At 56.5% G+C, this 13,291-nt stretch overlaps 1 protein-coding gene across 2 annotated transcripts in view; it reads left to right on the top strand.

Moving 5' to 3' along the window:
• The first annotated feature begins 3,115 nt into the window (after window positions 1–3,115).
• The window catches only part of ASPSCR1 (ASPSCR1 tether for SLC2A4, UBX domain containing), a 30,344-nt gene continuing 20,168 nt past the window's right edge, over window positions 3,116–13,291 (top strand). The window contains exons 1-4 of one of the 2 annotated variants that reach the window (XM_060081502.1): window positions 3,116–3,272; window positions 4,180–4,235; window positions 7,175–7,289; window positions 8,572–8,672. In XM_060081502.1, coding sequence (XP_059937485.1) covers window positions 3,171–3,272; window positions 4,180–4,235; window positions 7,175–7,289; window positions 8,572–8,672 — 374 coding nt within the window. In that variant the 5' untranslated portion in view covers window positions 3,116–3,170. Of the gene's footprint in view, window positions 3,273–3,460; window positions 3,760–4,179; window positions 4,236–7,174; window positions 7,290–8,571; window positions 8,673–13,291 lie in introns of those variants that run through there. The other variant, XM_060081504.1, reaches the window with a different exon arrangement.

Here is a 13,291-nt window from a genome sequence, read left to right as displayed (position 1 = left end):
ATATCATGGACCTCCTGGGGGGCTGTCATCTATGCTGCCTCACTGCGCTGAGTGTTTAACTCCAGGAAAAGATCAGGCAGATCCAGCCTTGGGCTCTAAAAAATGCAAATGTCACGAAAAATTACAACGAAACAAAAAATAGAGGGACTGTGGTAGGGTGTTGTTGTTTTTTTTTTTTTCTGGCCTCACCACACAGCTTGCAGGATCTTAGTTTCCCAACCAGGAATCAAACCCATGCCCTCAGCAGCGGAAGTGCAGAGTCCTAACTACTGGACCGCCAGGGAATTCCCAGGACTGTGGTAGATTAAAGGAGTGTAAACAGACCCAACAACAAAATGCAATGTGACAACCAGCTATAAAGGACCATTTGGGGACAACAAGGGAAAGACTAAAGTGGGCTGTGTATGGTTGTTGGGTGTGGTGATGGGTTATGATTGAAAAGGAGAAGGTCCTTGTTCTTAGGAGGAGCTGCCACATTATTTGGGGGGAAAGTGCCTGGATGTCATCAACTTACTTTCAAATATAAATATACATGCATATATTAATGCAGAGAGCAAAGGCAAATGCTGTCGTTTCCATAATGCTATATAAATGGAATGGTACAGTATGCAGTCTTTGGGGACCAGCTCTTTTCACTCAGCATGTTTCCCTGGAGACTCACCCAGGCTGCAGTGTCAGTAGTTCATTCTCTTGATTGCTGAGCAGTGTTCCATGTGTGGATGTGCCACATTGTTTAACTGCTCAACCTGCTGAAGACCATTCAGGTTCATTCCAGCTTTTGACTATTAGATAAAGCTGCTGTGAAAGTTAATGTACAGATCTGTCATTTTTTAAAACGGCAAATTTGGAAAGAAAAATATGAGCTGCAGAGAGAGGCTGAACTATGAGTACGAAGAAGAGGCTCCCCTTTGGGGTCTTGAATGCCTCTCAGAAATGATTTTTCTTTTCCTAAAGGTTTATTATTTATTTATTTATTTATTTGTTGGCTGCGTCGGGTCTTAGTTGCAGCACGTGGGATCTTTCACTGCAGCACGCAAGCTTCTCTCTAGTTGTGGTGTCCGGGTTTTCTCTTCTCTAGTTGTGGTGTGAGGGCTCCAGGGCGCGTGGGCTCTAGTTGAGGCTCGTGAGCTCAGTCGTTGTGGCACGCAGACTTAGTTGCCCCGCAGCATGTGGGATCTTAGTTCCCTGACCAGGGATCAAACCTGCATCCCCTGCACTGTAAGGCAGATTCTTTACCACTGGGCCACCAGGGAAGTCCCCCAAAGATGATCTTTGACCCTACAGTCATCTCTGTGACCTCTGCTGTGATCACCCCCTTAAGGCTGTGCCTGGACCATTCGCAGGAGGTGATGGGGTCTTGAGGGAAGGTGCCAAGTTGCAGTGAGGAACTGAGGAAGGTGAGCACAAGGACTCAGCCTCCCCACAGAGCAAATGGAGCGCCAGGCGTGTGGGTCCTAATCTATGGCAAACTTGCCATGGGGCAGGTGAGCGTCCTTCCTGCTGTGGTGTGGAGCTGGTGTGTTCACCTGGAATTTTTGCCTCCAGCCTGAAATAATCCCCTGTGCCAGGGGAGCCTCTGCTGGGCATTTCCAGCCTCTGGAGGCTTCTCAAGCTGAGGTCCAGCATCCAGGGGTCGGCTCTGGGGCTTGCTTCTTGGGAGCTTCATGGGGTCTGGTCTGTCCTGCTTGGTCTTCACCAGGTCTGGGCCCAGCCAGGCCACTAAGGGAGGCGGGTCTGCTCTGCCCCTCCCACCTCCTAGTGCCAGTGCCAGGACACAGACCCCACTGAGCCTGGGGCACCCTGCCCCTGCCAGGTGAGTGGCAGCAGAAGGAGAAGGCACATGTGGGGGGACTGTGCATTCGTTTGTCCCCCCATCGAGAGTCATTCCTCTCACAGATGTCTGCAGAGCACCCACCCCATGCCAGGCTCTGCTCTGCGTGCCTGCTGGCGGAGGGCCAGACAGACGGGGCTGCCCTGGGACAGCCAGTAAACAACTGAGCAGGCACGAAAGGCCTGTCCCAGTGCAGATGAGGCTCTGAGGAAACCCCACAGTGCTGAAGAGGCCAGGTTGGGGGCAACTTGGGGACTGGCTGCCGCAGAACTGCATGTGGGGCCCTGCTGGGCTGAAGGGTGGGTTTGAGAGCTTGCAGGCAGTGGTCACAAATGCCCCACAGGTGTCTGCTCCAAGGCCTCGTTTACTCGGCTACACATAGATGATGAGACCCATGTGAGCAGGTAGGAGGGGGTGGGGCAGGTCAGCAGAAGCTGTCTCTGAGCCAGAAAACTTCTCTGTCCTGTGTCCTGTGGTGTTCCCCGGCCTCAGGAAAGGGGACTGGCCGATGGTGACCAGGAAGTGTGTGTGGCTTGGTGAGGCACTGAGGTTGCATAGAGTGCTAGACAGGCCCTCTGGACTGTGAGGCAAACTGTGAGGGGTGGCCGTGGAGCTGTGCTATACCCTGAGGCTTTCCCGTTTTCTCGCATAAGCATGCAGTCGTCTGTTTGTCAGTATGAAGCTGCTTGTGAGACAGATGTGTCAGCTACACCAAGGCGTGACAGCACCCACACCAGAGAGGTGGCAGGATCCCACATGCCCCTCCTCCCGGCCCTTCCACTGACTTGGGCGGGTGGAATTGGGGGACAAGTTCTGTCACAGAGTTTAGCTGCTGGCAGAGTGAGAGCACGGACAGGCAGAATGCTCGTCACAGACTTTCATTGAATCTGCTCTCTGGTTTGGAGTTTCTGGCGGGCCTTTCCTGGCAGCTGCTCCCTGACCTTGACACCACCCCACGGCCGGCAGGCATTCACGCCGCAGGGGTACCGGGCCTGACCCTACCCCTCGGGACCAGAGGGGGCAGGAAGGGGGTCAGTGGGACCCAGGACGGGCCGGCGGGGACAGGGAGCCGAGGCCTAGGCGCACTCGCTGCTCGCACTGCCGGCCCAGAACCGGGTCCACGTGGCCGCGCTGGAGTGACCACGCCTATCTAACGTCGGGCGCGCGGGCGCGGGCCCAGCGAAAGCACCGGGGGCGTGGCCAGGCGGGGGCGTGCCCGGAGGCGCGCTGGCCCCGCCCCGCCCCAGGGCCCGCCCCCGAGGCCGTAAGGCTGTGCGTCCGGCTGTTGCGGATAAAGTTTGACGCTGGGCGGGCGGCGGGGGGGTCACGTGAGCAGAAGATGGCGGCCCCGGCGGGCAGCGGGTGCTCTGCGGTGTCGGTGCTGGCCCCGAACGGGCGGCGCCACACGGTGAAGGTGACGCCGAGCACAGTGCTACTGCAGGTGCGGCCGCGGACGGGCGGCGGACCGCAAGCGGGGACGCGGCGGCGGCGGCGGCGACTCGGCACCAGCCGCTCCTGCGGTTGCTGCGAGGGCCGCGGGGGCGGGGCCGGGCGGGACCCTCGGGGCGGGGTCTGCGACGGCCAATGAGCGGCTTCCTGGCTCGGCGGGCCCGCCCACTTCTGCGCCGGGCTCCGGGTCCATGGGGCGGGGGTGCTGCACTTAGGGGCTGGCGGGGGTCGCGGCCTCTGCCACCCCCACCCGAGCTCGCGGTGCTCCGAGCCCGCCTCCGAGGGCCCCCGAACCTTGTCCCCACCCCGGGGTCGCCCTTCGTCTCGGTGTGCTGTGGCTGGGTGTGCTGAGTCATTCTCAGCACTTCACCGGGCAGCTGGCGGACGTCGATTGCATTACGTTGGAAATGCTTGTTGGGCCCTGATGTGTAGGGGACGGTGCACATACACGGTGGTGCAGGGGGCTGAGACGATGAATGGTAACTCAGTGTGTGTAGGGTAGGGACTGGGGCTCCCGCCCAGCGGGGCACCTAGGGCCCACTCGAACTGACTCTCTGTGGAGTTTAAACTTTATTCTCTGTGGGGGGGGGTCCCCGAGTGTAGGAAGATGTCTGTGGTGACAGGTTTGTTGGGGACCCGGTTTGTTGGGTCCCACAGAGCTGGGTTGACAAAGCAGGCCCAGTGAGGAGGAGGAGAGTGAGTAGGATTTGCAGGTGAGGCGTGTGGAGCTGTTGAGTGGACAGTCCATCACCTGGCTTGTATTAGGCTTAGTCCTACAGAGCCGACCGGCTCTCCAAGAGGTGGACTCTGTGCCCTTGGCTGCCTCAGTGGCACTTGCCTACCCCCGCCGGGGCCCACCAGGCCAGATACAGTGGCTCATGCCCTCATCTCACCCCTAGGTCCTGGAGGACACGTGCCATCGGCAGGACTTCAACCCCAACGAGTACGACCTGAAGTGAGTTTGCTTTGGCCGGGCCTCGGGCTCCAAATCCATCCACCCTTCCCGCAGGGCCCTGCTGAGGCTTAAACCCACAAGGTTTTTTATTCTCTCACGCTCTGGAGGCTAGAAGCCCCTAATGATGGTGTTGGTGGGGCCGCACTCCCACCAGAGGTCTAGGGGAGGAACCTGTCTTGCCTCTTCCAGCTTTTGGGGGCTCCAGGCGTCCCTGGGCTTGTGGCCGCCTCCCTCCAGTCTCTGCCTCCCTGCTTCCTGTGTGTTTGTGTCTCTCCTCTTTTGTCTCTTATAAGGCTACTTGTCTTTGAATTTAGGGGCTACCGTGTAATCCAGGATGACCTCATCTCAAGATCCTTAATTACATCTGCAAAGGCCTTGTTTCCAAATAAGGCACATTCATGAGTTCTGGGTGTTAGGATGTGGATATATCTCTTTAGGGGCCACCATTCTACCCACTGCAAAGGGCTTTTGTGCATTTGGTTGTGTAAGTTCCTGGTGGAGCTCTGAGGGCAAGAGGAGGTGGTCATGGAGAAATGGGAAGAAACCTACAAACTGTAGGTGGGTTCTGGTGGGCTCACAGCCCCTGGAGTTGTGTGCACGGGTCTTTGTGTGCAGTCATTTTTCCAAAGAGAGGGCTTTTACCAGATTCTTGTGGGGTCTAAGGCAATGAGAGGGTCAAAACCCCGCACCAGTGGGTATGGATTTCTGTCCCGTATGGGGAGCTTCCCATCTTAGCAGCAGCGTGTCCTTCACTGTTTGGCTGTCCTCACGTTCAGGGGTAGAGAGGAGCCCAAGGGGTGGGAGCTTGCTCTGCTAGACCTGGCCCGTGCTGCCTCTCATGTAGGGCTCTGCAGAGGAGGTGTGAGTGGAGATGCCCTCCCGTCATCCCAGAGGCTCCCAGGGCCAGTGCTGGGCTGTCCCCTGGCATCCTGTCACAGAGCTGTGTGCCCTTTCTTTGCTCTCCCTGAACCTGCCTGAGACCTCCGTGTGGTGCCTGGTTGGACTGTTACAACATGTATTGATTTTTCTCGTCTCCTTTGTAGCCACCGACTGTGTCATTTGTTTAAAAACTGCTGCCACTGCCACAGAAGGCAGCGTTTTGCACACGCATGTGTGTGCACGTGTGTGAGACCCCTTCCTCTCATCTCCAGGGCTCTGAGCCCCCCCTTCTCGGGTTTTCCTTAGGTCTTCTGTCCTGTCTTGCACTTGACGTCGAGGCTGTTATAAGGCAGTTTCCAGTCAGTGTTGAAGATGGGTATCAAAGTTGTTTCTTTCCCAAGTCTTCTAAACGCCCTATTCATGTTCAGAAAGCCATTGTTTCCAAAGGCATCTTGGCATTCATGCCATCGGGTGACCACTTTGTGTGTATTCAAAGCTCACATTCTCTCACTAGTGCTGTAGTTTTCCCCCTGAACTTTCATTGAAAATAGAGCTCACAGTCTGATTTCTGAGAGGCATAAATAAGTTCTCTTTTTCACTCTCCTGGTGGTTTATTCTGGCTGCTGTCTGTTTCTTGTAAAATCAAGGCTACACGGCAGAACTATTTTCTGCTGTGAGCAGGAGCTTTTCTGAGACCCAAGTGATCTATAGGGTTAACAGTGGTGGTTCTCCTTCCTGTAGGGTTCCTGGGAGCTAAGGGGGTCAGGAGGAGAGGGCCCAGGGTCACTCAGGCTCCAGGGCCACCTGGCTGCCACCCTCCCTGCCCACGGGTGAGGCAGTGTCCAGGCCTCCAAGGCCCACGCCCCTTCCTCTCTCTCCTCTTCTCAGGAGTGGGTATCTGACTCCCTGTCAGTCCACCAAAGAGGTATGATCTGAGCTGGATATCAGGAGCTGCAGATTGTGGTCCCAGCACTGCCTTTGGGTGGCCTGGGCTACCTACTGGCACTTCTCATCTGAGTTTCCTGTTTGTGAAGTAGGGTGACCACGACCCTGACTGTGCTTCTCGGGAGGGCAGGCTGTCAGTAGAGAGCATCAGGCGTCTCAGAGGTCCCTGGATTCTCCACCTGCCCTCCTCTCCTGGCTGTGGATATTTCTGCCCTGAATCACCAGTTCACTTTGCTCCCCTGAGTTCCTTCCAAGAACCATCCCTCCTTGGATCCAGGAGCTCTGTGCAGAGGGTCAGAGGAGGCTGAAGGCCCATGTGGGCCTCTTCCTCATCTGTTGGAAGCTCTAAGCTGCCAGGTCCCTGTGCAGTGGCTAAAACATGCAGGACGCAGGCAGAGAGACTGAAGGGCTGCTCCAGGGTTGGAGGACCTGGCTTTGTGAGCTAGGAATGGTGGTCTCAGCCCTTCACCTGTGAACCTCAGCCACCGTGAGGGCCTGGCTCTCCATGGAGACTTCAGGCCCGGTCATTCCATTTGTGGTTCTCTAGAACTTTTGCCTCTCTCACTGGTCTTTGGGGTTGTGGCCCTGCTTCCAAGGGTAGCAGGAAGCAGGGGTGACAGGAGCGGGTCATTTTGGCTGATAGCCAGCAGCACAGGGAGAGTGGCCGCAGTGGCCAGACTGCTGCAGCTCCGAGCAGTGGCGACAGGGCATCGTTCTGTTAGAACTTTTCAGCGCAGAGCATGGTGCACACCCCTTAGTCATGCCCACGTGCGCTTTTATCTTCTGAGTTTGTACTTGGGCTGGTTGCTGCTTCACAGTCTGAAAGAGCAGGCCCTCGGTTTGCCCCAGGGGTGACCTGTCTGTGTTCTGTCTGTTCTTGCCCGAACCGGATCAATGCTCGCTCTCTCTTTCCTTTGGAAGACCCACTGCTGGAGTCAGGGACCCACCCTGTCTCCACAGGCTTGCCGGCCGTCACTCTGTTCCTGCAGCCTTGGCGCCATGGGCTGTGGAATTGCTAGCCAGACGTGGGCGTCACTCTGCTTGTACGGTGCTCCCGGCAGGGCTGGGCTGTGTTCGGGTCGGCGGGCAGCCTGTGGCTTTGGTCTGTTTTGCAGGTTTCAGAGGAATGTGCTTGACCTCTCTCTCCAGTGGAGATTCGCCAATCTGCCCAATAACGCCAAGCTGGAGATGGTGCCCATCTCCCGGAGCCGCGAAGGGCCCGAGAACATGGTAGGTGGCTCTCAAGGAGGCACTGGCGACGCTGTTCCTCCCGGCTCTTCCATTCAGACCACTTGGGCCACAGGATGTATCAGCAGGCCGAGCAGATGGGGTGGGGAGCGTGGGCTGTTTCAGAGGGTTGTGCAGGCGAGGCACTTGTCCTCGTCCTTGGGTGAGATTGCCTTCTCCAGGTTAGGCCAGAGCCACTTTTCTACTCCAAAAGCTGATGATTGGAAATGAGACTTCTCATTCTTTGTGCTGAATGTTTTTTGGGGGTGGTGGGTGGAGAGGCGGTTAATTGTGCTGTGTCCGTATCAGCGTGCTGGCAGCATCCGCCATACGACCTGATGTTTCCGGTCAGAAAATCACCAAGAGTCTTAGAGCCCACAGGACTCTGTGCGGTGTCCAGTGCAGCCTCACTTCTGGGACGAGGACACCCGGCTCAGGGGCGCAGGCTTCCTCTGACCAGTCTCGGCTAGACCACAGCCTGAGTCTTCTGACTGCAGCCCACTGCTTTCTACCAAATCCGTAACTTTTATGTCCTAGGGATTTAGTGAATGACACTAGGGTTACTGTGGATAGAGACAAGAATCATGGTGATAGCTGCTCTCTTGTGCACAGGCGGCTCCTTTCCATACGAAACTGCAAATTCTCCCAACGCTGCAGGGAAGTGGTTTTCATCCATGTCGAGAGGCAAGGAGGCTCAGGCCCTGGCGTGTTAGTTCTCTGTCCAGAGCCCAGCAGGAGTCAGGCGCCTGGGGCTGAGCTTATTAATACAGCTCTTTTTCCATTACAGTTGTGGTTCTCAGCCTTTCACATGGAAGCACCCTGACTTCCCTTGTGGGTTCCTTGGGTGTGCTGGAGACCCCCTCGCAGTTTCCTACAGAACAGTTCCTCCTCTGTTTGTTATTGGGATTTAATGTAAATAAACGTGCCCTTGAGGAGTCCCTTGGCCAGAAGGGCAGGAGTAGCAGTGACCTAGAGAGTCACGCGCTGGGCTGGGACAGGTGGGGCTGTGCAAGGTCCTTACCTAGGGTCTCTGCACTCGTGCTTTAGTGTGTCTGTTGTTCAACAGAGGGACCAGAGGAGAATTTCCCCCCTTGTGGGTTATAGACTTGTGTCACTATTTAGGGAGATAATTGTTAAAATTATCCTGTAAGGCAGTGTGCTCACTTAACTAAAATTCAGCAAACACAATGCCCTCCGCCTGTGCCCTAAGGATCAGACCTGGTCTGGGGTCCAGCTGGGATAGCTGCTCCTCTTCCTGACTTGGTTCCTGTATCTCGCCCCTCAGGTGCGCATTGCTCTGCAGTTGGATGATGGCTCCAGGTTGCAAAACACTTTCTGCTCCGGCCAGACACTCTGGGAGCTTCTGTGCCATTTTGCCCAGATCAGGTAAGTGTCGGTGAGCAGGTCTGGGGCTCTGCCTCCCTCTGCCCTGGCGATGCTGCCACGGTCACTGGGGCTAGTCCAGAGCCACAAGCCTGAGCTTTGCTTTGGCCTCATACCAGCAGGTGCTGGTCACCAGTAGCTCATCTTTTTTACTCAGTGTCCTGGTATGACAGCCAGGCCGTGCCCTTCTGGAAGAGCTTGTGGGGAACCCAAGAGGTCCCCACCTGTGTGGTGAGCAGTCAGGGGAGAAGTGGGGTGCTGGGCTTCTCAGCTGACAAATGCTGCAGGTGTAAAACTTCCTTGTCATGAGAATGGGCTGTATTTAAAGAAAACATCTTGATGACAGTTGACATGTGTCAGTTTCTATCTGGTGATTAATTGTTTAAACTTTTATTTCTGAGTGTGTCAAAATGGTAGTCTTCTAAGTTTTGGTTTTTCATTGTGGGATGGAAGACTTTGTCCACTTTTAAAGGTCTCAACCAACAGAATGGAAGGGACCGTGGGAGGGTGTAGTGGTTGCTGTGTGGCCGTGGGAAAGTTGCCTGCCCTCTCTGGGCCTCCCAGGGGTGATGATGTGAGGATGAGATGAGTTAATGTCTCTCAAGTGCCGAGAACAGGACCTGGCCCACTGTTTGTCTGTGCAGAAGAGGGGACTCTGGGTAGGGCCATCATGGTGACAGGGCCTCTAGGAAAGCCTGCTCTGATCTGATGTGGCACCCAGTGCCCCTGCTGTCCCAGCATCCAGATTCCTGCTCTCCCACCTCAGCCACTCCCATGGAACTCCTCTCCCCGTATCTGATGTGCTGGTGTCCCCCTGTTGCCAGTTCTTTCTATGACGAGGCCACGGTGGGCTGCTGAGCCAAGACCGGCTGGCCCCTTCCCCTCCTACGAGCCTGGTCCTGGGTAGCCGGGGATGCTGCCCCTGCAGGCAGCTTCTGCTTCCTACCCAGATGCTCTCCTGAGAGAACTCTGTGCCCCCACTCAGGTGACCTCTGACAGTATTAGTGCTTCTAAGATGAGTACACAGGCTGCCACCTCACTCTACTGCTCTTGACACCTGTTGTCTGACTGGTTCCTCTGTCAGCTGGGGGGATCAGGCTGCTGTTACCCTTGTTTTCAGAAGAAGAAACAGAGACCCAGGGGAGGAGGGGGCTCCTCAAAGCCCAGGGCCTGCGATGCCAGCACCTACCTTCTCAGCTGCTGAAAAGATGGGGCCTCTGCCCCTGTTTCTACTTCGTTCTTTCATTTATTCAGCACAGGCTGGGCTGGGGCTCTAGTAGGAAGTTGGTCCTGGTCTCCCATAGCTAATAGGCAGGTATACAGAGGTACCAGAAAAAACTATCAGAAGCTATCACAAAGAAGAAGGGAAGGTGCCTTGGGAGGTGGTGGGGAAGGTCGTGGAGGAGCCAGCTGCACTAGAATCTGAGAAGGAGCCATCTGGGCCAAAGGAGCAGCAAGTGCAAAGGCCCTGGGGCAGAAATAAGGAGAGGAGAAACACATGGAACACAGCGTGTGATTCTTCTCCCTCCCAAAAGGCAGCTAAAACGCCATTAAAGGACTTTATAGAGATACAGCCTGGAGGATGGAGAGAGCAGGAGCTGAGGCAGTGACAGCACCTGGATGTGGGTGGGGAGGGTGACAAGGGGCCGGGGGTGGCGGCGGGGGGTGGCCAGGGCAGGTGCTGGATGATGTGGGGTCCTAGATCCCCTCGCACTCCATGCTGCTGGTGCCGGAGGTGGTTCCCTGGATAGGGTGGGGCTCTCTGGACTGGGATGCCCTTGCTGTCCTGAGAACCGGGGTAGGTGAGTGTGAGCCCCCCATGTGGCTCCCAAAATGGTGGAAGCTCCCAATGTTGGGGGCATGGGTGGCTCCCCAGATTACCACCTGGATACTGATAGCCAGCTGCACTGCGGCCAGAGCCCTGGGCATAAACAGGAGCTCACAGCCAAAGGTGCCCAGACATTTGAGCAAGGCTGATGTGAGAGACCAATGCAGACAGACAGGAAGAGATGGCAGCTGTCAGGACGGGTGACAGCATTTGTTCCTGTTCTCCGAGGATGGAGAGGCTGTTGGAACTGGAGCTGGATGCTATTAAAAAGGAACATTCAGGGCTTCCCTGGTGGCGCAGTGGCTGAGAGTCCGCCTGCCGATGCAGGGGGCGCGGGTTCGTGCCCCGGTCCGGGAGGATCCCATATGCCGCGGAGCGGCTGGGCCCACGAGCCATGGCCGCTGAGCCTGCGCGTCTGGAGCCTGTGCTCTGCAATGGGAGAGGCCACAACGGTGAGAGGCCCGCGTACCGCAAAAAAAAAAAAAAAAAGGAACATTCAAAGATAAGGAAGAGCCCTTGGAAGCGGATCAGAAAGCTGCAGTAGAAGGTGCAGGAGTCAGCCACAGCTGTGGATCAAACGGCACAATCCCTGTCACACATGACAAGGTGCCGCGTGTCTGGGAGTGGCCGGTGGCCTGAGGATATGCCGTTCTACTCACGTGCCTGAGGGTTAGCCGGTGTGACTAGCTGGTCTGCAGCCTGACTGAGCGCATTCTTTCCAAGGTGGCAAATGCCTGAGGGCACGTGGGGTCGGCCACTCGAGGCTTGGGAGCCGATGCTTGGACCTGGGGTGCAGGGTCCCTGCCATCCCTCTTCCTGGGAGGAGCCACAGAGCCAGGCGGCCAAGCACAAGGACGGAGGCCAGAGGAAGGGGACTCGGGCCAGGCCAGGCCGCTGGTTCCTGATACTGCATCTCTAGAAGGAAAACAGAAGCACAGGAGGAAGCTGGTGAAGATGGTGGGAAACCGTCCTGGAACCGAAGGGCATGCGTTTCCAGAGCGACAGGCCGGCTATGCCTGTACCAGTGGGGCCTCATCTGGTGGCATCACTGTAACTCCTCAGGAGCTGGAGATGATGGGGTGGCTCCCCATGCTCAGAGAGGGACAGCAGGCCTGCACGAAGGCCTCAGGCTCCCCGTGGCACCACCAGGAAGGTGGCCAAGCAGTGCCGTCAGAATACTGTAGGAAATTCATTTGTTCTAGAATTCTGTATTTTGCTAGATTGTTGAGGGGTGAGGATGAAACAAAACCATTTTTAGACACAAAGGTCACCCATTTACCGCACACACCCTCTGAGCAAGCTGCTAACTGCTCCACCAAAGGGCAGGCAGGCAGGTCCACCCAGGAGCAGGCAGACGAGGGGCGTGGGGGGCTGACGAGGGCCTCCTGAGTGTCAGTGGGCCCCAGACACAGGCGCGGTGGGAGCCCATGTTGCCAGGCCCCCCGCTTAGGCTGTGACCACCAAAAGGAGGAGTAACCCAGAGGGAGGAGATGGGGCTCCGTGGTACGGGGTCCATCCCCCCGGGAAGACTGGGTGGTTCCTCAGCTGTTGGCCTGGGGAGCCAGGGTCGCCCTGTCATGATGAAGCCTGATGCTCCCTTCTGGCCCTCGAGTTGTTGGCTGGGCGGTCTGGGGGCTGCCTCTGTGGAGGGACCGAGGTGCTGGGATCACTGGTTCACACGAGCCTCTCAGGACTGACTGACTCGGTGACCTGGGTTTAAAATACAAGAAACAGAACGTGGGGACAGCGGCATAAGAAACGAGGTGACATCAGGAGGAGGTGGGCCCTGGGAGGGGTCATCACGCAGGGACGAGTTCTTGACTCTCATGCAGCGTTGAGCACGGCGTGGCACGCACCCTCTCTTTCTTGCTGTGACTGTTTCGTGTTTTCTTGGAAACGCCCTCAGCATCGTTTCCATGGCTGTGCAGTCGTGTCCTGTGTGTGTGTGTGCGCGTGTGTGCCCGCATGCGTGCCCAGCCCATCCTGTGGACAGCTGGAGGTCTGTGCCCCACTCCGCCCTGAGAATTTACTCTGGAGGCAGAATTGCTGGCCCAGCAAATGGGGACTTGTCTAGGCTTCATTTCCAGAAGTGCAGGTCCGGGCCTTTCCTTGGAAGCTGGCACTCCCTAACCGTGAAGCAAGGGTCAGATGAGGGAGGGAGGGCAGAGTCTTCAGCCCCAAAGTCGTGGCCAGATGCCCAGTGAGCTGGTGAAACCATGCTGGGTCTGTGCAGGGGCTGCAGTCAGCTGCCCACCACTGCAAGGGCCTGCCAACATGGGAGACAGCCGCCTGACAGGTCCGATGAGGCAAGGGAGCCCCGGCTGGCTCACAGCAGCTCCCTTGCTGGCCGGGGGCGGGAAGCTCTGGGAATTCCAAGTGTCCAAGTCCCCACAGAGTGGGACAAGTAGGAAGCTGGTTTTTCTCACTTGATGCTTTTGGGAGTGGTAAGCGTCCCAGAGCAACTGGTGCCGTGCATGGCCAGGAGCTGTGGGAGATGAGCACAGCACCCTGGGTCCACTGTTGGTGAGGTGGCAGGTCCTTTGCATGGGGATCAGGGTGGATGGTGGCCCGGCCCTGACCCTAGCATCTGGAGCAATGAACTGTCCACTGGACATGCCATGTGGGCCACATGTGCGGGACGTGGAGGTAATTCAGAATTTTCTGGTAGCCACATCAAAGGAAAGTAAAAACAGGTGTAATTAATTTTAGGAATATAATTAACTTGACTCAATATATCCAAAATATTCTCTGAACATGTAATCAACAGGAAAAAGGAGATATTTTACATTCTTTG

This window comes from Mesoplodon densirostris, chromosome 18, assembly GCF_025265405.1.
Source record: "Mesoplodon densirostris isolate mMesDen1 chromosome 18, mMesDen1 primary haplotype, whole genome shotgun sequence".
Lineage (NCBI taxonomy): Eukaryota > Metazoa > Chordata > Mammalia > Artiodactyla > Ziphiidae > Mesoplodon > Mesoplodon densirostris.
Note: the sequence above shows the minus strand (reverse complement) of the source record. Positions and strands in the feature narration are given on the sequence as shown.